Raw genomic sequence first — 26,288 nt, forward strand, 5'->3', positions numbered from 1 at the left:
TTATTAAAAACCTTTTAGTGGTGGTAGCCCCTTTGGCCCTACCCTTTCCCGTTACAGCTATGGATGCCTTATGTACTGCAACGCCATCTGGAACAAACCCAAATTCCTAGCCTTCCTGGTGGAAGCTGAATATTGGGAGTCCATAAGACTGCCACCTAAGACAGTAAATATCCCCCAATAACATGTATGACAGGGGGCTGTGGGATTGCAGCCCATAATTCAGAATTTATGAAAAGAAGAAGTCATTAAACACACCATTTCTCCTTTTCAATTCCCCCATTTGGCTGCTATTAAAGCCTGCTAGTAATGAGTGGCCCCTTATAATCAACTACTGAAATATAAATGCTGATCCCCACTATTAAGGCTCCCATTCCCATTATTAAGGCTCCCATTTCCAACATTGTCCAGTTCATTAAGGATATCCAAAGGGCTCCAGGGAATTACTTTGCTGTGACAATCTAGCTATTATGTTCTATTCAGTACCAGTTATTAAGGAGTCCCAGCTGCAGTCTACTTTTACTTCAGAAGGCACCCAGTATGTTTTAACCTGTCTGCCTACTGGCTATCTTAACAGCCCAGCTATTGCCCACAGTCTTTGCTGGCAAGACCTGGTGTCCCCTTGCACCGTCTGGCACTACACTGATGTTCTAATCCAGAGCCCCTCAGGAGATTGGTGCACAAGATAGATGGTTGGTGACCCATCTATAACATACAGGTGGGCTACTTAATGCCCCACATAAAATTCAAGGGCTGTCCACAACTATTAAATTTCTGGGCATTAACTGATCCTCTAAAAGCCAGGAAATTCCTCTTGCAGCTAAACCTCAGCCGTTAACTATTCAGCTCCCCAACGCACTATAGCAAGCCCAACACGTCTTACTTAGGTCTCTTCACACTTTGGAGGCAACAAATACTGCACTTGTCCATCATTCTTAGACCCATTTATGCGGCCACATACAAACCCTCCATAGTTTACTGGCGAAGAGCTAAACAATAAGCTTTATAGCAGGCACAAAGGTCAATTAGCCAAGCCCTCCCACTGGTTCCCCCTGGCTGCTCCTTCTGGGCTGAGAATGGACTATGTGTCCCGGAGCCTTTGGACTAACACAGCTCCTCCTAGCTGCCTGTGGGCTTCTGCACCAGACGGCTGCTCTCTACACCACTACACACCCTCAGTACCGATTTGGGAACTGGTTCCTTGATTTTGATCTTGCTTTTGTGTGCACTGATGCCAGAATTTGTTTGCGACTTTTGCGTTTTGGTGTACAAAATGGGAAATACTCCATCTACCCTGAAGGAGAGCCCTTTGGGGCCTATATTAGATAAATGGGTGTAACACAGCCCTGAGCCTATGACTAAGAAAGACATGGTATACTACTGTAATAGGGTGCGGACCCAAAATATAGGATCAGAAGGGCGGTAGCCCCTAAAGGGCTCACTCAGTTTTTATAGGATCTCGCAGTTAGAAGTGTTTTGCAAAACAGCAAGCTGCACCGGCAGTTGTTCCAACTGCCCACCCTCCCCCATGCCGCCATCATATTCACCACCTCCTGTTTCCCCTACCCACAGGGATCAAATAGAAGTTTCTGTGTTAACCCCCAGAGCACAGGAGCCCGACTTAGTATCACCATCTAAGACTCCCCAGGCCACCCAATTTGGACCGGGAAACACTTCCACAGCAGGGCAATTTCCCTCGTGCTGACATCCTATAGAGGCCAAGGGACTCCCTTGACTTGAGGCGTCCGAATCTAATTTCCCCACAGGAGCCCCAGGGAACTTTGACAGTGGGGAACGAGTTGATTGACTCTCCAATAGATACCACTCCCCCAACCCTCCCTGTTTATCTCAAGAGGCTTGTAAATATTAAACAAAGGGGAAACAAAGTCATCCTAGGAAAAACTTGCCTGTATCTTTGAGATGCAAATGTCCTTTCTGGTTTTCTCAGGAACCCTCATCTCTGCCAACTTTTTAAAATGCATCTTTTTGAAGGAGGGTAAAGGAATTTAGAAATTGACTTATCAAGGATAAATAAAAAACCTAAGTGTCTTTTCTGTAAAAATTCAGCCATCTAGACAAGTGAGTTTGATTTGTTCCATCTGCCAGAAACCTAATTTGAATCCAACCTCTTTTTATAAACTGATGGGCTTCACATGGCTGTACCTGACTCAGTGCTGAAATTCTGAAATGACAACGATGACGTCTCTGTATGTTTGTGTCCTTGTATGTGTCTCTGTCTTTGGATAACATTGCTGAGGTTGATTTGTGGATGAGCTCTATTTAACTGGCTTAAAGAAAAGTAAGCACTTACAAACCAAACTGTTCTAAATACAAGAGAAACTGAGCTAAATGAGCTTCAGGATCACGTGAACTGGGAAATATTCAGTATTAATTAAGACCTGGTATTAACGTTCGTTTGTTGATCTAAATAATATAGACATGCTGTCAGAGTCATCAACATTAAGTATAATACTTTTATTGTGCCTAGGTTTAATATAAGCTAAATAAAATCTTGTTATATCTGTTGCAAATTTCTCAGCAAGGAAATAACTTGATGTGAAGAAACTTTTTTTTTTTGCAGTACGCGGGCCTCTCACTGTTGTGGCCTCTCCCGTTGCGGAGCACAGGCTCCAGACGCGCAGACTCAGCGGCCATGGCTCACGGGCCCAGCTGCTCCACGGCATGTGGGATCTTCCTGGACCGGGGCACGAACCCGTGTCCCCTGCATCGGCAGGCGGACTCTCAACCACTGAGCCACCAAGGAAGCCCGTGAAGAAACTTTTAAGGAAAGAAAATGCAAATGAGATAAGAGCTTTGGGTGAACTTTTTAAAATACTTATCTTTTAGGAAGGTCTATCTAAAATTAACCTCTCCAGATAACTGACCACTTGAAAGTCAGAATTGTGCTAAAATAAGTGACAGAAGGTTTATGGAAAGTGGACCCTGAAAAACGGAGTTCTGTACGTGGTCAGGACTAAGTTTAAAATAAGTTTAATTGAGTAAATAAATTTTAAAAGTAAGCTGGTGGACAATGTGAATTTCACTTTTCTCTCTGTTAAGAAGACAAGGTTTCTTAAGATTTTGGACTGCCTTTGATACCGGATTTTAAGTTTTTCTACCTTTTAAGAGATCTGTTCTGTACTGGCCTTTGAAATCTTTTATTGTTACTTTGGCTAAATGAATAACTATTGTTTCACAGTGACATGTGATCCTATCTAACTGTTTTAAACCCTTTTCTTATTTTTTTGACAAAACTTCCCAAATCAAATTATAATGAAGTTCCTTTGACCTCTAGCTAACTTTGGGGTGCTTCAAAGGGCCCCTGAAACACCCCAAAGAGAGATATTAACTAATTAGGTTGACTTGGCATGTTGAATTACACGGGAAGTCTTGTCAAATAAGCAATAAATCTTCTTAGGTTATATTGTATGCCGAATGATACAGGTATTCTACAGATTAGATGGAGCTCCTAAAATCTGGTATGGCCTGGTAAAATGTTACCAGTCAGAATTCTCTTTATTATCTGAAAGTGTGCATGTCACCGCAGTAACGGCGTTGCTTTGTCAATTGTACTGTAATCAGATTTGAACATGCCTTAAGGCTTCCGCCATTGTACACAGTTATGGTTCCACTCTGATGCCTTTGCAAAAATGCTTCCTCTTCAAGAAGATTTATAGAAGGGACCTTTGCATAAATACAAGTTGCTGGTTTTCAAACCATAAAGGTGCACCGGGTAAGAACTTGAAGAATTCTAATGGGAAACTTGATGGCTTCATAAAGCTGTTAACAAAAATGATTAGTTGCACATGACTGGGTAAACTGGTGACTATGGTTATAATTTTTATGGTTTCTATCTGAAAAATGACTGTTTTAAATCTGTGTTTTCCACGTGTAAGCAAATCCCTCCCCTTAAACTAATTATGACTTACAGTAATTTCTTAAATTATACCCTTGTAAGCAGAATTGAAACATTTATCTTTTTCTCTCTACCTGGTTGATCCTGCCAGTAGCATGTACTTGTCTCAAAGATTAAGCCATGCATGTCTAAGTACGCACTGCTGGTACACTGAAACAGCTGATGGCTCACTAAATCAGTTATGGTACCTCTGGTCGCTCGCTATTGCAATTGGATTACAAGTAGTTATACTGATCATTGTTCTTTGTTTCCAGATTGTTTGCTCTTTGTGTCTCCCTGCTGCACTGTGTCTTTGTTAACGTTACTAGCTGCATTACTTATATCCTGTCTATTTTATAGGATTGGTGTCTCTTACAGTACCCAGTATGTAACCAGGCCTCCAACAGTACTTCTATGGCTAAACATCTTGAGGAAATAGACCACATTTATAACATGAAATAACTGTAATAGTGTGATTCTAGGTATGGGAGGAAGCAACAAGGGAAAATGTCTCCTGGATCATAATTAGATAGAGGATCCAGAGGCTCTTTAATTATCAATAGGGCCTAATTCAAAAACTAGCACCTGGAGTGGCATATCAAGAATTCTCCCCTGACCTGGGATGAGCCTCCCAGCACTGTGGGACAAAATTTGATCCTGAAATGTCTCCCAAATGTTGGTCAAAATCCTGACCAAGAGGAGAGGATCTGAGAAATAGAATATTTCCTGACACATCAGTCATCAGCGACTGCAGCGCTCCAACGTGAGCCGGTGAGCCCTGACGAAACTCAGGATATGAGAACATAGGATACAGGCCCCGGATAGCTGAGGTACATATCAAATGAATGATTTCACTGAGCCCAGACTCTTGCATCTTCCCATACATAGAAAAGTGCTAAATTCCTTAACTTGAGATGCTGCCTCCCATGCTTGAAGCCCTCAAAATTCCCATCAAATAGATCATAACTCTCAACTTTTAGGCTGAGAATATTTTTTTAAGGCTACAGGTGTAAAGGAGACACTTCCCAGAGAGGAACAACAACAACAAAAAAACGTTTGGAACACTGGCACCCATGGTGGACACTCCCGGAAAGGTCCATCTGACGAAGCAATTAGAAGGGCCGTCACCCCTTTTTCCACAAGACTGTGGAATGGACATTGACAGTAGGGAATTGTAACAGGGAAGAGCCAAATCTGACTACGCGTTGGATCTGTTTCTTTTACTTTAACCTTTGCCTTCAGCTGCTTTTGTTCACTAAAAGGATACTGTCTGTGCATAATGGCCTGCCTCGGGGAACCCTGTCCCTCCGTCTGAATGTTAAACCAAAGTGCCTTTGTTCAGGGAAACATATGGACTCTGTACACCTGTGGATGGCTACAATTAAGAAGAAATTAACACATCTCCTCCCTGAGGCTGGCCATTCCAGAGGCTATTTGCAAAACTTATGGCCTTCTTATTTTACCTCCTTATCTCCTCCCCATCTCTGTGCTATAAAAGAAACGGGCATCCAAACCCCGATAAGATGGTTATTTTGAGACTTTACTCCACCATCTTCTCGGTCTGCTGGCTTTCCGAATAAAGTCATATTCCTTGTCTCAACACCTCATCTCCGATTTATGGCCTATCGTGCGGCAAGCCGAGCAAGCTTGGACTTGGGAACATCTTTACTCAGGACACGGTGTCACAAAATGGGACATTGTTTTCTGTTTGTTTTGTTTTTGTTTTGGGCCGTGCCATGTGGCTTGTGGGATCTTAGTTCCTCGACCAGAGATCGAACCCGCGCTCCCTGCAGTGGAAGCTAGGAGTCCTAACCAATGTACTACCAGGGAATTCCCATGGGACACTTTTACCTTGCAGTCATGGCCCTCACCTTTGTGAGACAGAGGTAGTAGTGTAGCAGGATTGAGTACGTTGTAAAGTTTAAGATAAAGATTAGGTGGTGAAAGCAGGATTTCACAGGAAGTTAATCTAGTGATACTTGCAGTGAAATGTCAATTCAGTGTTAAGAAGACTGTGGACAATGTGTGGAGTTTGCAAATAAACGTCATTTTCTAGAGTCAAATCTGCCAAGGCTTCCACTAAATTTGCAGTTGTGGCTATAACCTGAAGACAACTGAGATAGGCAAAAGCAACTGAATCAAGTTGCATGCTATAACAGGCAACAGGCCTATGTTTACTACCATGCTCGCACAGTTCTGCCCGGCCTGATTATGCCTTTCATGCACAAATAAAGTAAAAGGTTTTGAATAACCTAAAGTTAATCTATTAGGTAGAGATCTCTTTTCTAACTTAAAAGGGCTAATATATTTTGCCTCCAGTGGAGATCTCACCTTAAAGTTTCCGGATCAACCTGACCCTGATCATTTGGGTAACCCTAAGGCAGGCAGCTCTTGCAGTGCTTATTTTAGCCTTATAAAAGCCTGCTTATGTTTATCTTCCCAAGCAAAGGATTCAGGAACTACATCTTTAATAAGTTCACAGAGTGGAAGAGGTAACAGAAAAATTTGGAACCCAGAGCTTGCAATAACCAGCTAAACCTAGAAATCCACAATGCTAGCACTTAGTTGTGAGTCTAGGAAGTTCCTGTATCAGCCTAATTCTCTCTGGAGATAGCTGAATTCCTTCAGTACTTAGATTACATCCTAGGTAATGAACAGTGTCTAGAGATCATTGTAGTTTTTCCTTTGTGTTCTTTCTCAGCTAACTGTTGCAGCAAATAAATGGAATATTTTATAAATGCCTTATGGAATCTTTACAGTAGCGGAGTACAGCAGGAGGTTATCTCCATATGGTAAAATGGTTGATTTCTCAGGGAACTAGAGGGTACTTAAATCTTGGTGAAGTACTTGGGAGAAAAAAGAAGGGGTCCCAGTGAACCCTTGAGGCATAAAAGTGCAGGTATACTGTTGACTGTTCCAAGTAAAGGCATATACATATTGGCTGTAGGGTCTCCGGGATGCTGAAGAAAGGTGAACAAAGGTCTCCAACAGTAAACCATTTCAAGTCAGTTGAAGCTTGTGACAGAAGGGTGGCTAGGTTTGGAACAACAGGAAAACAGGGAAAAACTATTTTTATTAACAGCTCCAAAGTCCTGGACAAATCGCCATCCTGCCAGGTTTCCAACCAGGCAAGATTGGCATGCTGCAGGGACGAGTACAGGAATGATTACCTCCCGGGCAATTAAGTCTTCTACAATAGGTATGAGACCTTGTATGACTGCAGGCTTTAATAGTTGCTGAGGAAACCTAGGGAGAGGTTTAGCTACATCTATCTGAATCTTTACAGGTTTGCATTTTTTAATTCTTCTGATGTTAACACTGTCAGAAGTAGCGCCCAAATTTGCAGGCATCTCCGTCCAATTAGGGAACTTTTGTTGAACTTCCTCTTTTATGTCCAGGACAGATTTTAAGGAACATAAATGATCAGGTTCAGGTTGATCAGGAAATTTTAAGGTGAGATCTCCACTGGAGGCAAAATGCACTGGCCCTTTTAAGTTAGAAAAGAGATCTCTACCGAATAGATTAACTGGGGCTATATTGCATAGCGAAAAGGAATCTTGGTGGAGATAAAAATTCTCTCTGAACTGTATTAGGTACTCCCACTATGGAAACATCCTCTGTACTCAGAGGGACCTGTTGTTCTTTGAGGGTGGGATTTAGAGTAGAAAGCACAGCTCTGGTTAGGGCTAGGGCTAGGGTGTTAAAGGTTAGGTGATTCTGTTTACAGTTAGGGTTAGGGTTTAATGTAGATTTCAAAGTGAAATATGAGAGTGGGGTTAAAAGTAGAAAGCACAGCTCCAGTATCAACTAAAAGTTGGCAGTTTTTCATTATATTTTCCTCTGGGCTGTTTAAGGTTATTGCTGGTAATAGTTTACCAGAGAACCCCTGGAGTTCTGCCAACTATGGGAGAGGGTCATGGGGGGCCCTCCCTTTGAGACAGATATGACAGCATTTGTGAAGAGTTTGCATAGGACCTTTGAGGACACCTTTTTTTCCAGTGTCCTCACTGATTACAAATGAAACATCAACTTTGGGTCATCAAATTGATCATGGACCCCTAGGAGGTTGTAATGGGGGAGGCCCAGGTGTTATTTTGTGTCTCTTGCCTTAGAGCTGTTGTAACTGTAAGGCTATGAGCTTGGTGGATTTCTGTTTGTGATCTTGCTCCAGGGTCCTTTCAAAATGCTCAGCTACAGTCACCAGTTCAATCAGGCCTACAGCCTCCCACCCTCTTTTCTGCCCTTTTATCAATCCACTAATCTCAGAAGATAATCCATTTACAAAGAGGGCAGTTAAAGCAGGCTGAGTGGCCTTTTTATTCCTTGGAACACCAACTGCTCTAAAAAGAGAGCTTCCAAACTGGCTCTAAAGTCTTCCACAGTTTCACCCCTCTTTTGTTTGTATAAGTGAATAATAGACCAATCACTATTAGGCCAATTACTAACAAACCAAGTGTGAGCAGGGAAGATTTTAGGAATAGCTTATAAAAGGTCACCTGTTATTCTGCAAGCCTTTTCAGGTTGAGGATCTTGAAGATCATCCTAGGGATTATGTCATTTTGCTTCCCGCATCCATTCTGGGGCTTCCCCCAGTCCTACCAACACGTGTACAAGTGGATAAAGATCTAGCAGTTTGGGGACATGCGCCCTGACAGTGACTCTAAATTCTTCAATAACTGTTGGGGGTTCCTCCCTAGGTTTAGAGAATTCTTGGACTATAGCTCTCAGCTCAGTCTTTGACCAAGGGGTAAAGGACACCTGAGGGGGCTCACCTGCAACCTCAGGTAGTTTTACTTTAAACGGCAATTGTTAAATATTCTCTTTGGAATAGAAAAGTATTTCAGACAGAAAATGAGTAAAACAAGAGTACTCAGGTGAAAAAGGAAAGGGGGGAACAGGAGGAGTTAAACCTGCAGTCACATCCGTCCTATGGTCTTTTGTTTCAGGTACCTTTTGTCTCTTTAATTTTTCATTAGCTTTTTGTTCTAAGTCTCTAAACGAAGCTATTTTGGAATCTTGAAACCTTCTGTAAACTTTTACATACCAATTAAAGCAGGCATCTCATTCTCCCTGTCCAATTTGTGAACCCTTGCTCTCTGGTGTTTTCCTTAAATGAACAATCTTGTCTAACTGGAACATGCCCCACAATGACCACTGTAATTCCAGATCAATATTAGTATAATTTTGCCATCTTTCTAAATATCTACAACCTCCAGGACCATAGTTCTTAAATATAAAATAAGCAGGTGTGCCAGAAGCTGGCATTCTCAACTCTTTGGCGATAAAGGATCTCATCTCCTTAGCTAGCCTTTGTCAACCCAAAAGAACACACAAAAAAACTGCGCCTTAGTATATCAGCAGTAACAAAGAGATGTTACTATGTCCTGGACAAAAGAAGGCCTGGTATGCACCACCACCAATTACCAGGGATCCTTGGACTGAGGAAAAAGATCCAACCAGCAAATCCCAAGGAATGGGGACTGCAAACTGATTCCAAACAAAATGGAGAACTATAGCCGCCACCAACAGTTCCAAGCATGGAAACTGGGGGCTGATTCCAAACAGATGGGCAAGTGCAGACTACACTGTCAGCAGTGCCCAATGTGGAATCCAGGGAACAAAATTAGGGGCTAGGGTTTACCACTCAAAAATATACTGGCAATAACCAAGAGATGTTACTGTGTCCTGGGAATTTCCATCTGAAAGGCTAGGGCTTTGGCCTCAGGGAGAATCCTCTACCAGCCCAAACTGTCCTGCCCTATAAAGGAAAGCCAATTAGATTGGGAGCACAAACGCAAAGAGAATGGAGCTCAAACCAAGAGGAGCTTACCAACAACCTTCAAGAAGGGCAAGAAACACAGGGAACTCAAAGGAGTTGTGGGCACCACACCTGTTTCTCCTTGTCCCAAATGTTATCAGAAATTCGCTTCAGATCCCATCACTGCCACCAATATATTTATCTTTTTCTTTTTAAAAAGATAAGCATTTCATCATAAAATCATCCTGTTAGCAGTAGCAATCATAAGAGTGGATTTTAGAAAAGTGCACATACATAGTTTTATACAGAACATTTCTGGAGGGATACATATTAAACTCTTAGTGGCCACCTCTGCATGCCATCAATGTATTAAAAAACAAAATTTAACTGAGTAAATTTGAAGATTTACTTTGAATTTTGAATAAATTGGCTTTATTAAATGATTCACGAATCAGGCAGCATCTCATCTGATAGAAAGGGAGATACTCCAACGGGTTACACAATATGGAAGGCTTTTTTTTTGGCCATGCCACATGGCATGTGGAAATCTTAGTTCCCCGACCAGGGATCGAACCCATGCCCCGTGCACTGGAAGCGCGGAGTCTTAGCTGCTGGACCACCAGGGAAGTCCCAGAAGGCTTTTATAGTAAGGAGGGTGGGACAAGGAAAGAAAGTCATCATCAAGGGAAAAAAACGAAAGTTCACTGGAGGAAAGGAAAACTTCAGGTGACAATGGCGTCTCATTGGCTAAACTGCGGAATTTTCTATTAGCTATTTCTATTTTCTATTTCTTGTTGCTGGCCAGGAAGGAAGTCTTCCCTCCTCCAGCTGGGGTAGTAAGGTGGTTGCCCTTCCTCTTTGGGGTCAGTAAATGACCTCTTCCTGTTGGGGTAATTGATGATGAGTGACACGGCATGAGAGCTGCCTCTACGGTGGGGGGGGCCTTCCAGACTCCAATTCTAGTTGAGGTTTCCTTTTGTTAACATTCACAGCATGTTTTACTGGCAGGAGGATTCACAATGAGGGAGAAAAGGCCACAAGACTCACCAGAAAGAAGGCTCAGAAATTCTTGGGTGGGTCCAAGGGAGGCACAAGGTGGCTGTGGGGTCAGCTGGTGGCTACAATGATCACATGGTTCCCTCTGATGGGTTTGCAGCTCAACCTGGAATAGTGAATAAAAGGGTCAATTCATCCTATCAGAGAAACATGAAACTGAGATAAGCTTCCCACTGCTAGAAGCATCTTGAGCCTTCAGAAAAGAACAGAGAACATGTCTAAAGGGTTTGGCAACACCAGAGCCATATCTCCTCAGAGTGGGACTCCCCAGGCTCTCCAGGTCTCAGTCCCCGACTCTCCCTCAGTGACAAAGCCTCCCCACCTCTGTCCTTGTCAGCTCAGTGATCCCTAGAGGTCCTGCCTATCCCTGAGGACTTAGGTTTCCATGGAGACAGGTTGGTTGAGACCTAGTGATACAGTTGACCAGCCTGAAACGCAACAGTTCCCACCACCCTGGGGCGGTTGGGCTCAGGGACACATGGCTCTGGACCCCACGTGGAGGGTGTCCTTGCACGTCAGCTGTGCCACAGAAGAGCCAGTAACGCCTGTAGCTGTCCAACAGATTCTCAGGGGGTTTTCCTGGGAGAGCCCTTGGTCATCTGACCTCCTATCCAGGAAGCCCCATGACTTTCTGACTGCTGCCTGTCACGCCAACAACACATCTGTGAAGGTTCTGCTCTGCATGGCCATCTGTCCACCAGGCCCCCCCTTCTAGGGACCCAGATGCTAGGACCACACAAATGCTGAAGGAGTGTCCACCTGCCTAAGGTACAGACACCCCTGTATCCATCTGCATGATTTCTACTGGGAATCAACAACATTTATGGGGATTCTCTGGCCCTAAAGAACAGGATAGGAGCAATGCAATGATTCACAATTACCAGGGTCAATGCACATATACAAGGGCCCAGAGCCCCAGATGCCCCACTCACAATTCACATGAGTGTCCCATACGTACCCACCGATGCCCAAATATTCTTCCTTCATACATACATACATCCAAACATGCACATCAGTGGTACGCTGGTAAGTGCTTGATAAGAAGCTCTCCGAGAAAGGTGGGAAAGACTTCACTTATGGTATCTACATGGTATAACTATTCCCAGCATGACCAATTTCAAGCTACCCACCTGACATCACTAAACACAGAGCTGGGAAGAGATATGCACCACTGACTATCCCAAGATAGTATGAACCAGTTCCAGCACATCCCATACCTTTTCCTATGAATAAGTGCACAGAATCCACTTACACCCCAAGTAGAACCCTCAACTCCCACCACAGATATATAACCAAAAGGATACCACATATACATATGTGCTTGTACACACACACACACACACACACATATATATATATCCTGCACACACATGTACATTTCTACCCACACCCTGAATAAATACACAAACAGACCACCTCTTACTACCTACATTTTTACAGACAAAACCTTACTCACCCTGAATATTCACATTCCACTCTCACAACTATATATACACACACAACATGGTCCTGAAAGCAAACATGTGCAACCGATATGCCATCCAGATGTACACACTGAGTACCTAAACACACAGGCTCACCAAGTACACAACTGTCTCATGTGCAATCCCAAAAAAGACCCAGATGCAATCCCACAGCCCTAGAATACATATACTCCAGGATTCCTGCACACACACGTAACCTACACAGTCTACTGGTTTCCAAACACACAAACTAAACTCTCACATCCCGCAGAATACATACCCCAAAAGCCCCAGGAACTCAAAAACACACACAGACACAAATAAACCTATACTTATCAAATACAGCTGACCCTTGAACAACATGGGGGTTAGGGCCAACCCTCCATGCAGTGGCTCTGTGTCCATGGATCCTGTAGTAGTCCTGTAGTATTTACTGAAAAAGAAATCCACTATAAGTAGACCCGTGTGGTTCAAACCCATGTTGTTCAAGGATCAACTGTACATATAAGTCCACCTCACTAATACTGACAACACATATACAAGCAACACCATTAAATTCTTCAGGCATTTACATTTCAAAATAGACACATAGAGGACTCTAAGCCTCCGGATATACGCACAAATCACAAATACACACACCCACAAACTCCTCATGAGTATACACCCCAAATGCTCAGACACACTCAAAACAGAAAAACACCGACAACTTCTGCAGTCTTACTAATACACATACACAATTCTCACACACCTATGGACACACACATGCAAATATTCCTAACCCCTGAACATATGGATCCCCTCCCAAACACTATACATTATGCTACCTCTCCAGAATACAAGCTCCCCACCACTACCCCAACATATAAACTGTATATGTGTGTGTGTGTGTGTGTATATATATATATATTTCTACCCTCACCCTGAATATATAGACAGACCACCTCTTACGTCTATCAAACACACGTATAAACACCCTAGCATTCTGCAAAGAAATACACTTTGAATACTCCTAACAACTCCATACCTTATGAACAAGCTTTGATAATGCATGCGCCTGATGATGGACACACACACGGATTAGAACACACAAGTAAGATACATGGAAATATCTCCAGCAAACCATTTATGAAACAACTTCCATATATCAAATTATCCCTAGCTATCAGCCAGCTCACACATATACAAGTACTAACAAATACCGGTATCACGTATTTCTAATACATATAAATGCAATTGTCCATCTTCCCTGTAGAAACATAGAACCCCACCTCTCTATCAGATACACATATACTCACTTCCCAAAATACATAAGCCTAAGAGGCTCCTACTGAAAATTACAAATGCACAGCCTCAGCAAATATTCCTCCAAGTGGCCATGCCCCTTGAATACACACACACACTCATTTAACACACAACTCTCCACAAGTCCCAAAGAGCACCACAATTACCCAGTACACTACAAATATGCAATAATATCACCCTATACGCCCTTTCTTCCAAATACACATACAGTACCACACTACTGGCGTATACATAACCCCACATTCCCAACCTCTCACACAGAATTAACTCTGCCATCCTGCAGGATACAGAATCATACAAACACAACATACCTACATATACAACACCCACCAGTCCCATAAAATAGTCACAGACTTGCCCTCTGCACATCCAAATATACATAGACAGCTCCTGAAAATGCACACACACAAACACCCCATAACCATACAACATGCCCTGAATACACAAATGATCAGCCTACATTCCCCAAATATACAAAACAAACAGACTGGACACCCAAAGTAATATACACCACTACTTTTCCTGACATTGCCCTTATGCATATGCAGATAATCCTTCCAAATCCACCATTAGACACACACAAATCCCCAAATTCGTAGGAGAAAAGAACACATGTAAACATATTCCCCAAACACCAAATTACAAACACCTAACCACCAACTCCTTGAGTATGCCTGCGTCACATCCCAACACCCTCCAAATACAACACTCACTCTTACACACTCACAAAAACACAGGCATGACCTCCCTTCAAAGTCAAATATGCACAGACAAAACCAACCCGCATATTTGACTACACATCAGATTCCCACCAACCAATTAAATATGTACAGACCCCATCTATGCTTGCAAATCAGTCATGATTTGACATCAGACAACAAATACATGTTTATTACCACATTCAGCAAAGCTGCTCCCATCGCTGACAAAAGAATGCAGTTTGAACATAAGTGTTGATTGATGTTTTTATGATAAGAAGGAAGGCACTAGTGAAACTCTTGAGTGTGTTCCTTCGATCTTCACTCATTTTCCAATCACCTGAGCTACACCTTTGGAACCAGATGAGGGTTTTCAACTCGCAAGAACTTCCCTCTAGCTTTTGTACTCTTCAGAACGCGCAGACTAGCACGGCACCTGTTTAATAGCTCGCACACACTATTTACCCCCCACTGCAGGCCCCGCAGTCACGGAACCCTTCATGCAGCCGGCTCCCCAGCGGTGCCAATAACCCTGGGGTAAACACCTCAAGGGAATTGAGCTCTATGGGGGCGTGAATCCACATATTGGCGAGTCTCCTTACACCGACAAGGGCACAAATAACCCACAGGGTGAACAACAGCGCAGAGCGGTGACACCTGAGGGGTGAAAAGTCCCCGTACCCCTTACCTCAGAATTCCTACAACTGACTCTAGAGGCCGCCATGACAGGCCCCTCCGCCGCCGGACGGATAGCCGTTGGGGCCCCACCGTCGGCGCTCGCGCATGCGCTCCTGTCTTCCGGAGCAAACTGCCCCAACAGACGCTGGGGGCCGTTGGAGGTCGGCGGTCCGCGTGCCCGAGAGCCCCGCCCCAGTGGGCGTGCGCAGGCGTGCGCAGGCGTCTAGGCGCGGGGCGCGCGGGCATCTGCTCCAGGCAGTCTCTGCAGGAGAGGAGAGAAATGGAGGGTCGGGAACGCTGCGCAACTTGACTGGCGACGCTCCTGGCCGAGAACTTTTGTGACGGTCTCTTCTTAAAACCAGCTCTTGTGAGACGTGCACTCGTGATTTTTATATTGAACACGTGAAACCCATGCACTTATCTACAAAGAGTTCTGCAGAGCTCTGCTGTAAGCACAGTAGCCTCGAATTGGGGCAAGTGCTTTCATGCCCTTTGGACTGCAGTTCCTTGGTTCTTGTTTATGCCTTTCAAAAAGCAGTAGGTCCTTTTTCCTAGCAAGTCTGAAGTTTCCGTTAAAGAACAATTCTAGCAAAGAATTTCAGACCTGGGAAACACTCTTAAGATACTGTCTCCTAACTCCGTTCCTAGAGTTTTTCCAACGCATATACTCTACTAGAATATTTTTTCCCAGTGTATTTAAGACATGGAGGTTGTTCAATAAATGTTGATTTACAGGTGTTTCCTTTGTACGGGCTTGGGTTTTTTAAAATAATTTTGAGAAAGAGTTGACAATCTGGGCCAATTTCAACACAGCAGGTAGTATGGGAACAATTTTACTTTCCCTCCCTCCTTTTTAAATAATATCTTGCAGAATTTCGGTTGGCAATAAAAACAACAACAACAAAAATAGTAGCGGGATCAACTTACTGACCTGACTTTGTAATACTTCCCAAAGAAACTTCAATCATCAGATCCGCTTTCTGGTCAGTTGCAAGATTAGAGCATTTCCTTCATTATAAAAGCTCCAGTACTGAGCGATATTCACAAATTGTTCATTTTTTTCAGTCCCCAGCAGGAGTTTCTTTAGATATAAAGTTCACCATGATGTTGCTTGAAATATTCTCACCTTATCTTCTCATCTTCTTCTGAGTCAGTTTTTCCTGACAAGGGGCAAGGAACTTCTTAAGCACCAACAGGAGTCTTTTTCACACTGTGGAACAGCCCTTCTAAACCTCTGTTTCCTTCCCCAACACCCCACAATCAGTAGGAGTTCTGCTGCTATAGCAGTCAGTGAATCTCGTCTCCCAAGAGACTTGGTTGCCATCTTCTGAGGTTTTCAGCTTTCATCTCCCTTGACAAGTTTCCTAACAGTCCACTCCTCTATGAAAATAGATTGCCTTCATTTTTAGTTGCATGACGTATCTCTGGGAAGATTTTAATGAAAGAGATAACACTAGTTTCCTCCGGGAAAAAGGATTGGGTTGACAGGGGAAAGAGGTGGGAGGAGGACTCGCCACTGCATATTCCATTTTGCACAATTTAATTTTGAACCATGAGAAGGTGTTACTCGCTTAAAATATTATACTAAAATCATTTAAAAGGTAAAAAACTAAATCTTTAACAACCACGGAATACTATGAGAAAGACATTTAGTGAATTCTGGTCTTGGACATGGGGGCTGCATGACAGTTTTTTGATGGACGGGGGCTTTCCAGCACAAAGGATCATTAGTAAGGCTGCTCCTGCTGGATGCTGGTTGGAGCACAAGGACCACTTCCTTAGGAGTGATGTACATACAGCAGTCAAGGACACTGGATCTGCTGAGACAATCCTAATTTCAAATACTCACTTCCATGTGGCCATAAATCTCCAAGTGTTTATCAGACTAACACTTGGGTATTTTGTTCAGAAAGTCTAGTCTCTGTTGAAGTAAGTCAAGAGCCAGGTAGGAAGCAGTGTGTGTTGAGGGACACAAAACTAGGTTGATGGATAAAGACGTGAAAGGAAGGGACCGTCATGTCCAACATCGGTGCCGTGAATCAAAAAACCAGTTTATAAACTGCCTAAAGAGGCACACGCCAATTGTGTTGCCACTGTGTGAGGTGGAAGGAACTTCCGGTTCTTGCCTACCTCCCAGAGCCCTCGTGGAATGTCCCCCCACCCCACGTCACCGGGACCCATGTACCCTCTGCCCCTCCCCCACTGCAGAACGTTTCAGCCCACATGCTACTGTTTACATTTAAACGTGGCTCTCCTTGGATCCTGAGCAACTGCTGAAGCAGGTCGCTCTCTGGGTCCTGGTCTTGACGTTTCTCATTGAGGCTACCAGGCAGCAGTAGTCCGTGCCCAAGCCTGCAGGATGGCTTCAGTAGGAGGTAAGCCTATAGGCTGGGGGTGTGTTCTCAGAGACCCTGCCATCTCTCACATCCTTCGGGTTCATACGTGACACTTCACTGTGGGCACATAGTTGGACTGAAGTAGAGGGAGAAGAGAGCACTGGACACACAACGACATTTCACCTGGGGAGACTGGGGAGCCTGAAGAAACCTGAGACTGCATTGGGGAGGAGGGGTCGTTGGAGGTGGATCAAGAGGAATTGCCCTGGCTATGGAGAAAGGATGGCAGCAGACAGGTTGATTGTTTCTAGAAGGGAGACAAGCCACTTTGAAACGTGTGTGTAAGGATGTGTGTGATGTCCTTGTGGTGACACAGGGAGGGTCATGAGGAAAGCCTAGACCTGTATTGTGTTCCTGAGGTACCTGAAGCTTGCCTCACCATATCTTTCAAAGGGATTTGAACAGGAGCCTACTGTATCTCAGGGGGCCCTGGGGAGAGATGGTCTCGGTGAGAAAACTATTCAATGGGGTTGTTTGTGGCCACACCTGCAGTGAAGTGTCCTCTCTGAGAGCTAGGCAGGAGGTTACTCTAACTGCCGCAGCCCACAGCCCACCGCAGTCCACTCCTCCCAGCCCAGAGCTCACTTCTCAGTTCAGGTAACTGTTGCCTTGGATTCAACAGGGGATGGGCAACCGTGTAACTTCAGCCAAGAGAGGGCTCGGGTTCCTGAGTTGCTCTGAATTGTTCTTCCTTTTGTGGAATCGCAGTACTTCAGACCTACTTCATCTTGTCCAGTATCTCATGGTGGACCCTCAGGCTGCCTTGAGAGGAAGAGTTTGTTCATATTTCATGTCACTCCTTCATGGACAGGGAACAGATGTGGAGTGGGCTTGTTTCAGGTGGAATGTCTAGGAAGGCTGCTTCCTCTTTTAAAGGGGGAAGGAGTGTAGCCCAGGGTCAGGAAGACGATCTTCTGTGTTACTATTAAACGTCCTATGACACCTATTCTGGTTAATTAGGTGCACCGTGGCGTGTACCTTGCTCTCCTGAACAGGGATGTGTTTCAGACAACTTGGTCGCCATGGCACCTGGCTTATGCTTGCTTCTCAGATTGTCTCTCCGTTATTGGGAGCTGGAAGCGGAAGGACCACCGGCGGTCTATACTCCCACGACCAATGTAACATGACAATTCCCTGGCCCTTGTTTAATCCCCTGCAGCCATCACAGGCTGTGAAATGACAGAATCTAAGGGACACGCGCCTACTTCTCAGACCCCCCGCCCCCACCTCCTAGGAAGAGAACTCCTGAGTGATGACAGTGACTCTGGGCACTGGGGAGGGGGTGGCAGGACCTGGCCCATGTTACGTACCTGCTGTGGGTTGTTCTGAGATGCAGGTGCATTCTGGGCCAGTGTTATGGGTTTGTATCAGGATTCCATTAGATGGATATTTTCCAGCATTTTGTTTTGTTTTGTGAGGCTAGGAAAGAAAGAGGGGATTTATACTGAGCGTCAGGAAAAGGAGGACTGAGCAGGAGGTGGGGCCCTAATGTTTTACACAGTGCCTGTCCACAAAGGGCCTTTGGGTGCCTAGAACCTACCTTGCAGAAGGTCCCTACCTGCTAGTACGCCGGCTGAGGGGCATTTCTCACAGAGCGGATGTGCACACAGTTCCAGGTCTTGGGAGACAGCCTGTGAGGCTTAGCTGCCAGGGGCTGCCTTAGGGAGGCTCTCCAAGTGAGTGCTTGCTGACACAATTTCTCCTCGGCAGGCAGGGGTCAGGGGCCTTGGTGGATGGGCGCGGGGTCACCGGTGGAATAATTCTCAACTGGAGGTCAGGGCATGAAAAGCACTTGAAGACATTCGCACGCTGCAGTTTCCCTTGTCCAGGTGTCTCTCACCTGTGGAGATTACACTCTGAGGCCGCAGAAAGCCTCTGTCCCACTGGCCCATTCTGCTCCCCCATTCACTCCTTTCCTTTGCCTCAACAGCATCTCCAGTGCTGGGAACGGATGTCATCATGAACCCTGGTGCCTCCTTGTCTGATTCCATGGCAGTGCTCTATCCTCCACCCATTCCTGGCCCCCAGCACCGGCCACCCTGGGGGCAGCCCCTGCCACCTCCCATCACCCCAGCATTCCCTCCTGGCAGCCTGCTGCCAGCTTTCCCCACGATGCCTTTGGTGGCTAATGGTGGCCGTGGACCCGGTGCCCCTGGGGCCTGCAACCTCACTGTCCAAGTCAGGTCACAAGGGAGGCCAGTGGAGGCCCCCCAGACTCAGACCTTTATCATCACTCAGGGCCCCCTCACCTGGAGCGCTCCAGGGGCCCTCAGCGGGACTGCTGCATGTCCTGCACCCGTGTTCTTAGCACCCCCTGCGATGGAGACCATTGTGACTGCTCCAGCTGTTGGAGTTACTCAGGCTGGCAAGGGAGGCTGGACCCCAGGCTTTCCTCCTCAAGCTCTACCACCAGCTGCCCAGCTGGCCCCTATCATTCGCCCAGTGAACTCTGGGCCTTGGCCACATGGCACTTCCAGGGAGGGCAGCCTGGCCACCAACCAGCCCTACGCCTCGCAGGGTGACTGCTCTAACCCCCAGAGCGTGTACAGTAACTTCCGACGTTGGCAGTGCCTCAAGCCACTGGCGCGGAGACACCTTCCCCAGAGTCCTGATGCAGAAGCTCTTTCCTGCTTTCTCATGTGAGTGAACGCTCAGGGGGTCGTGAGCTTATCGGAGCTTTTAGATAAAGAGGACCTGGGGATGGACTCGCAGGTTAGGTTTCTAGGGATACTGGAAGCAAGGTCTGAGGGCGATGTCCATGCTATGAGAAGGCACATTGTCGGTCACTGGAAGGCACAAGCCTGCCAGTCCATGACATCATGACTGAAATGTGCCTTATCTCAACTGACCCCACCACCCTGAGAGTCTAGCCAACTTGCTCTTCCATGATTCTCATGGTAATATGGACTGAAGACTTGCAGTCAGAGAGGGTCGTGCTGTAAGGTGAGGAGCCAAGGAGTGGATGCCACAGTCTCCTGTGGTGCCGTCTCCTTTCATACAGGACTTGATGTACGTGGCCGGGGGAGGTCACTTCGGAGGAGGGGGAGGAGCGCGGGGCCCAGGAGAGCGCTTAATGCACGCCTCGACTTCTTTGTTGTGGAGAATTCCACTAGGAACAGGGTGACGGTAGAGCTCTCCTAAGGGCGTGGGCTCTCTCCCACTAGAGCTGTGAGCCTGGCAGGCATTTCCATCCTAAACCTCCGGTCCCTCGTAAAAACGGGACAGTCACACTTCACTCAGAGGACCGGGCAGAAGACTCCTTGGGCTAATCTATGAAGTGTTAGCAGGTGGCCTGGCACATGCCACGCCTCATTGATGATAGTGATATTTCTTATGAAAAGGTAGCCTTGAAGAGGAAAAGAGCTCCCCAAGGCACAGTGTCCCAGCTGTAGCCTGGGAGTGGATGGTCATCCTCAGTGAGTGTGAGGCGGTGACTGCAGTGGCCGGGAAGCCTTGTCTTTGCCCTCCCAGACACCTGCCTCCCACCCTCCTGTTGCTCAGTCATGCTGTGTTGAGTGATGTGTGGTCCACATTGGCCGGTGGGGTCAGGCAGGTGGCGGCTGGGCTGGGCACGGAGACTGACCCCAAGGTCTTACAGCCCAGTGCTTCGATCCGTGGCCCGCCTGAAGCCCACCATGACGCTGGAGTGGGGACTGTGCAGGGCCGTGCAGGAATGGCAGCGCATAGGCAACGTTGACCGGATGATCTACTACAAGATAGCGGAAAAGTGAGTCAGCGTCCTGGGCCCAGGGGCTGCGTGGAGGCTGAGGCGAGTGGGTGAGGGCAGGGTCTGGCCGTGGGGGTTCTCATCAGAGAGGACAAAGGAGAAGGGCTGTCACTCAGAACACGGGCCCCGCAGCCCAGAGGCCCTACTGTCCTCCAGAAACCCCTCCCTCACCTTGAGAGTTTGGGTCTTCTGTCCTTCCTCCACCAGGAGCTCTGCCCTCCCCTGATTTTGACCTACCCTTGCCTTGACATGAAGGTCTCAGGATGGGGCAGGGTGACGCTGTGAGTCCAGTTGGGGTCCAACTCCGGCCATATGGGCTGAGCCGGGGAAAGAGCTCCACCCGCCAGCCTGCTGCTTCCTTAGTGGTGGGTGGCTGGCAGCCACTGACATAGATTTGGGACCCCCTCTCCTCATGAAAAGTGGCCTGAGTGGGTACCCTGGCATCCCTGAAGAGGCTGGGGAAGCCAGCTGTCGTCAGCCCGAGGGTCTCTGGCCCTTCCGTTGTTTGCTCCATGGTAATCCCCTTGGTTTAAGAAAGAAAAGCAAACCAACGAGCGCCTCTCAGAGGAAAGGAAGGCCTCTCCTCTAAGCTCAGCACCCATGTCGTCCAGCCTCTCCTCGGCCCTGTCTCCGGGTCTCTGTTCCAGGACTCTCAGTCCCAGCCCAGGGTCCTGGATTCGGGCAAGGACCCCTGTGGGGAACACATGCCTGTTCCAGCCTCTGGCTGTCAGCCCTTCATGTGGTTCTGGATGGGGACGGGGGGCATGAGGAGGGTGCCCCCTGGGTCAGCCACGTGTCCCGTTGACCTGGTTCGATTCAGCGACCTGGGTCTATGCTGTTGAAAGGCCTCCAGTGCTGGTGAGGCAGGAAGGGTCGCAGATCTTGTATCAGTTCCAGGAGCAGCTCTCTGCTGTGGACAGCACCTCACAGGGCCTTGACAGCCCCAAGGCACATCTCCCAATCCCTCATCCTTGGCTGCCTTTGTTGGGCTCCAGAACCCAGGCCTTTTTCTCAGGGTGGCCTGTGCCTCTGTCACCCCCCAGGTTCATGGAATTTGAGGCCGAGGAGGAGATGCAGATTCAGAAGGGGCAGTGGATGCAGTGCGCGCAGGACCTGCCTCCTCCAGCCCCACCGAAGCTGGATCCTTGGGGGCCCCCAGACCCGAAAGTGGGCCTTCAGCCAGGCACCCAGGTTCCCACTGGAGTTGAAGGCACAGGTAACAGGGGCCTAGGGTTGGCCACTGTCCCCACGTGGATCCTTTTCCTTCAAGACAGAGGCATTGGTCTTTCAACCAAAACAGCCACCGAGGTGGGGGCGGGGGTGTGGGGTCTCAGCTGCCCTTTGTCACTGCGGGGTGTTGACTTGGTCAGTTTTGCAACTCCTCTCACACCTCCCTGTCAAAGGACCCCACACAAAGTCTGCCTAGGAAGTGGGTTTGATGGCGAGACCCCTAGAAAATTGGAGGTTCCCCACTTCCTTACTTGTGACTCTCTTAGATGCCCCCCTTACCTCCCCTCTCCAACAGTGCATGAGGCCTCAGGTGGTCCTGACCCCCCCACACCCACATCAATGTTCCCCAAACAATGCCCTCACCAACGTGTGCTCGGTGGTCAGGAGGTGGACCGGGAGTCCCTCACCTTCCTTCCCTTCCTCCCGCTCTGCCTCAGCCTGTGCTCCCAGGATGTCCGGCCCCAGGGCCCAGCCCTCCCGCCCAAAGCCACACAGGTCCCAGCGGCCCCCGGAGCCCGAGGCACCCGAGGAGATTCCCCCCGAGGCTGTGAGGGAGTATATGGACATCATGGATGCGCTGGTGGGGCCCGTCCACTCAGCCACAGGAGAGTTAGATGCAGAAGGTGGAGAGGACGGAAATGAGCTGAAGCAGGAAGAGGACGGCATCTACTCGGACCCGGGCCTCTTGAGCTACATTGACAAGCTGTGTTCCCAGGAGGACTTTGTCACCAAGGTAGGCTAGGCCTGGAGCCTGGGGTCTACAAGATGCCAGGGCATGGAACACTCAGCACCCAAGATCTGGGTTCTGCTCAGGCCGTTGGGACTTAAGCTCAGCTCCTTGTTCCTGAGCCTGGTGTTAGGGGAGGTTTACGCAGATGTATGTGTGTACGTGTTTGTGTCTGTCTGTGTGTATGCCTTTGTGTGTCTGTGCCTCTGTATATGTGCTCTTTTGTGTGTGACTGTGTATGTGCGTGTGTGTGTGTGCGTGCGTGTGTGTGTGTGTGTGCTGAGCATCCCCGCCTTGTGGAGGAGAGTGGGGTGGGTCTCTGCTTTTCACTTTCCCTCCGGGTCTTCTTGTCTCACAGGCCACTCCTGGCCAAGGATGCTCACAGCCTCTTCTTTCTGTCCCAGGTGGAGGCAGTCATTCACCCTCGATTCCTGGCGGAATTGCTTTCCCCAGATGCACAGCTGGATCTCTTGGCCCTAGTGGAGGAGCTGGAGAAGGAGGAAGGGCTCACCCCAGAAGAAGTGAGCCACGGGAGGGAGAGGGACACTCAGGGAGCCAGGGGACCCCACGGGAGGGGAACTCCAGGTGATCCAGGGGACAGGGGAACCCAGATGACCCAGGGGAGCCAGAGGAGGGAGGGATCCCCGGTAGAACACGGGAGACAAGGGACACCCAGGAAGACCAGGGCACGGAGGGACCCCAGTGAACAGGGGAGAGGTAGGGCCCCAGTACTGGATGGCCACCTGGCGCTGTCCATCCCTCCCCTGCCTGGGAGGCCTGGCATGGGGAAGGGCCCGTTTTGGGGTGGGTGCAGTGCTGGGTGAAAGGAAGGAGAGGATGGGGAGCCGGGAGGGGAGGGAAGGGCACAAAGCTGGGAATGAGGTGCAGGAGGATGGCAGGAATGCCACAGTGTCTGTATTTGGATTCGAGTCCTGGGGTCCCCCGTCCCCTCCTTCCCCCAAGGGCCACTGTCCCACTGCCCAGGGCTCCTCCTCTCACACGTGTGTGTGGAGCTAACACTGTCCTCCTCCCTCCTACCAGCTGGTGCAGAAACGACTTCTGGCCTTGAAAGAGGACGAGGGTGTGCGGGCAGCCCCGAGTCACAGTGCACCCGGAATGCGCTCAAGTCCTTCTGTGTCCGACGGCGGCCAAGGTGCCCAGAGGCATGACCAAGACCCCCATCTAGGGGTCAGTGATGAAGCCTGCCCACCAGAGATTGATTCTGAGGCTCCTCATAGGCTCATCCAAACAGACACTGGCCTGTGCAGGCCCAAAGTCTTTGTTCTCTCTCGAGGACGTCAGGAGGTCTCTCCATTCCGGGCCGGACGGCCCTCCCCTCCCCAGGGTCAAAGGCGCGCTGGCCCTCTACGGGGACCCAGGGATGCGTCTGTTCTCAGAGAGGCCTCTCCTGTTCGGGAGGCCCGAGGGCCCAGGGACGGCTCCAGTGACGACGACGAGGAGCTCCCCAGCCTGGCCTTCCTCTTCGGCTCTCTGCAGAGCCTGCTGCCTGGCTGGGTGTCCCAGAGTCCTGCCCATGCCTCAGGCCTGGCCTCCCCTGGAGGTTGGGGGGCCCGGAGTGCTCCCCACGCCCCCTCCCCTCACAGAAGAGGCCTCAGCCCAGCTCCACCAGCCGCTCCCAAGTCGAGGAAGCGGGCTCTGTGTGGACACCCAGCCGCTGCTGAGAAGCTGCCCATCGCCGGGGCTGGCCTCGGGGTGTCTGGGAGGCCAGGCTTGGCTCTGGGGCCTGCTCACCCCTCACAGCCGAGAAAAAGAAAGTGTGACCCGTGTGTCACAGAGAAGAGTAAGAAGTGGAAGAAGCACTGCAGCCAGTAGGGAACAGCTGGGCCGGCCCTCCAGGGCGGCCCCCAGGGGAGCCTAGGGGCTCCTCCTCATCCCAGTGCTGACCCTGGATGATGTGGGGGGAAGGGAGGGAGGGCAGGACCACCAGGGCGGGGAGGGGGAGCGGGATTGTGGGGGGTTAGGGAGGTGGGGGAGGTGGGTGTGGCCAGGTGTGGGTGGGAACAGGGCTTTTGGAGTGATGTATATCAATTGTGAATAAAGATAGTCTTGGTGGGAAATGCTCTCAGGCCACTGTCATCTTGTTCGTGTTGCGCTGCTCCACAGAGAGCGATCCAGAGAGGAAGGAAGGATGAGGGAGGTCACAGGAGCTCTGGATCTACAGGTGGCCAAACCTTTCCTCCACATAGACAAGGACTCCTCAGGCTGGCCCTGGGAACGCACAGCTCTCACTTTCCCCAGGGACCCCCTCATCATCCCCTTCTCTAAAGCCTGCTTGGCTAGGGGCCTTCTGGGGCCTCTGTACCATCTTCTGCATCCCAGAACCTTCTGGGGAGGCAGAGCTGCTTTTGTGCCTTTCAGCCCTCTGGACACTCACCAGTTTCTAGGATGGAGCCTGGAGACAGCCCTTGTCATTACAGAGCTTCTCTCTGCTTCCCTGAAGTGGCCAGGCGACGGCGCTGGGATGACCCTCCGCTCATCCAGGGTTTCCTGTGTGGGTGGAGTGACCAGAGAGGAAAAGTCTTGGCTATGGGGACAGGACTGTCTGCCTCGTCGTAGTGGGAGCATCCTCTAGTCCCACCGGGATTATTGCAATGTGGAGAGTGGTGGACGCAGCTACCTCTTAATCCCAATGAGGGTGCAACAAGGGGAATGGGTGCGGGGAAATTCATGGGGCACCCGAGAAAGGTGTGTATAAGGGTAATGACAGTTGGGCCCCTTTGTGGAATTTGTGGGATTTCTGTGCAGCAGCATCTCGTTCAACTGAGGGAGGAGCACCCATCTGGCTGTGGCTGTGGGGACTGGCCTTAGGGGCCTATGGGTGTGCAGAGACACCCCAGAACTACTGTCCCTTCCCTTTCCACCCGTGGCTGGACATCTGTGTGTACTGGTATCAACACTGATTTGTATTCCCTTATAAAGTAGTTCCTCCTAACAAACTCTGACCGCATTTCACAAGAACAGCTTGCTCACAGGGGCAGCAGGGTTGGGGGAGAGGTGTCTGTGGCCCCAGATCTGGGTGGGAGCTGGGATCCATGCTGAGGAGTGTGGAGGCCTCAGTCACCGTCCTGTGGGTGCCGGCAGAGACTTCGAATCATCAGAGCAGGGGAAATGACCCGCTCATAAGGGTGAGACGAACAAACAATGAGGGCCAGGGCGCAGACCCCTGCTGTCTCCCCGAACTGCCCCCGCTTGCATCCTGCTTAGCCCCCGTCATGGTAAGTGCTGGCCCACCTCTGAAGCCCCTTCCTCCTAACGCACTCAGATGCTCTGATCCTTTGTGAACCCACCCTGGGCCTCACCCCCCCTTCCCTGATGGCCAAAGCCTCTTCTCCTGCTTCTG

The 26,288-nt window shown here is 48.6% G+C and overlaps 1 protein-coding gene across 1 annotated transcript; it reads left to right on the forward strand.

Moving 5' to 3' along the window:
* Positions 1-14,891: 14,891 nt before the first annotated feature.
* Positions 14,892-24,760, forward strand: LOC136124996 (NUT family member 2G-like). The gene is made up of 8 exons (XM_065879856.1): positions 14,892-15,042; positions 19,174-19,882; positions 20,842-20,970; positions 22,014-22,186; positions 22,638-22,933; positions 23,332-23,448; positions 23,969-24,115; positions 24,272-24,760. The coding sequence occupies exons 1-8, from the start codon at positions 14,892-14,894 to the stop codon at positions 24,758-24,760; spliced, it is 2,211 nt and encodes a 736-aa protein (XP_065735928.1).
* The last annotated feature ends 1,528 nt before the right edge of the window (positions 24,761-26,288 follow it).

Source organism: Phocoena phocoena, chromosome 6 (genome assembly GCF_963924675.1).
Source record: "Phocoena phocoena chromosome 6, mPhoPho1.1, whole genome shotgun sequence".
In the NCBI taxonomy this organism is placed as follows: domain Eukaryota; kingdom Metazoa; phylum Chordata; class Mammalia; order Artiodactyla; family Phocoenidae; genus Phocoena; species Phocoena phocoena.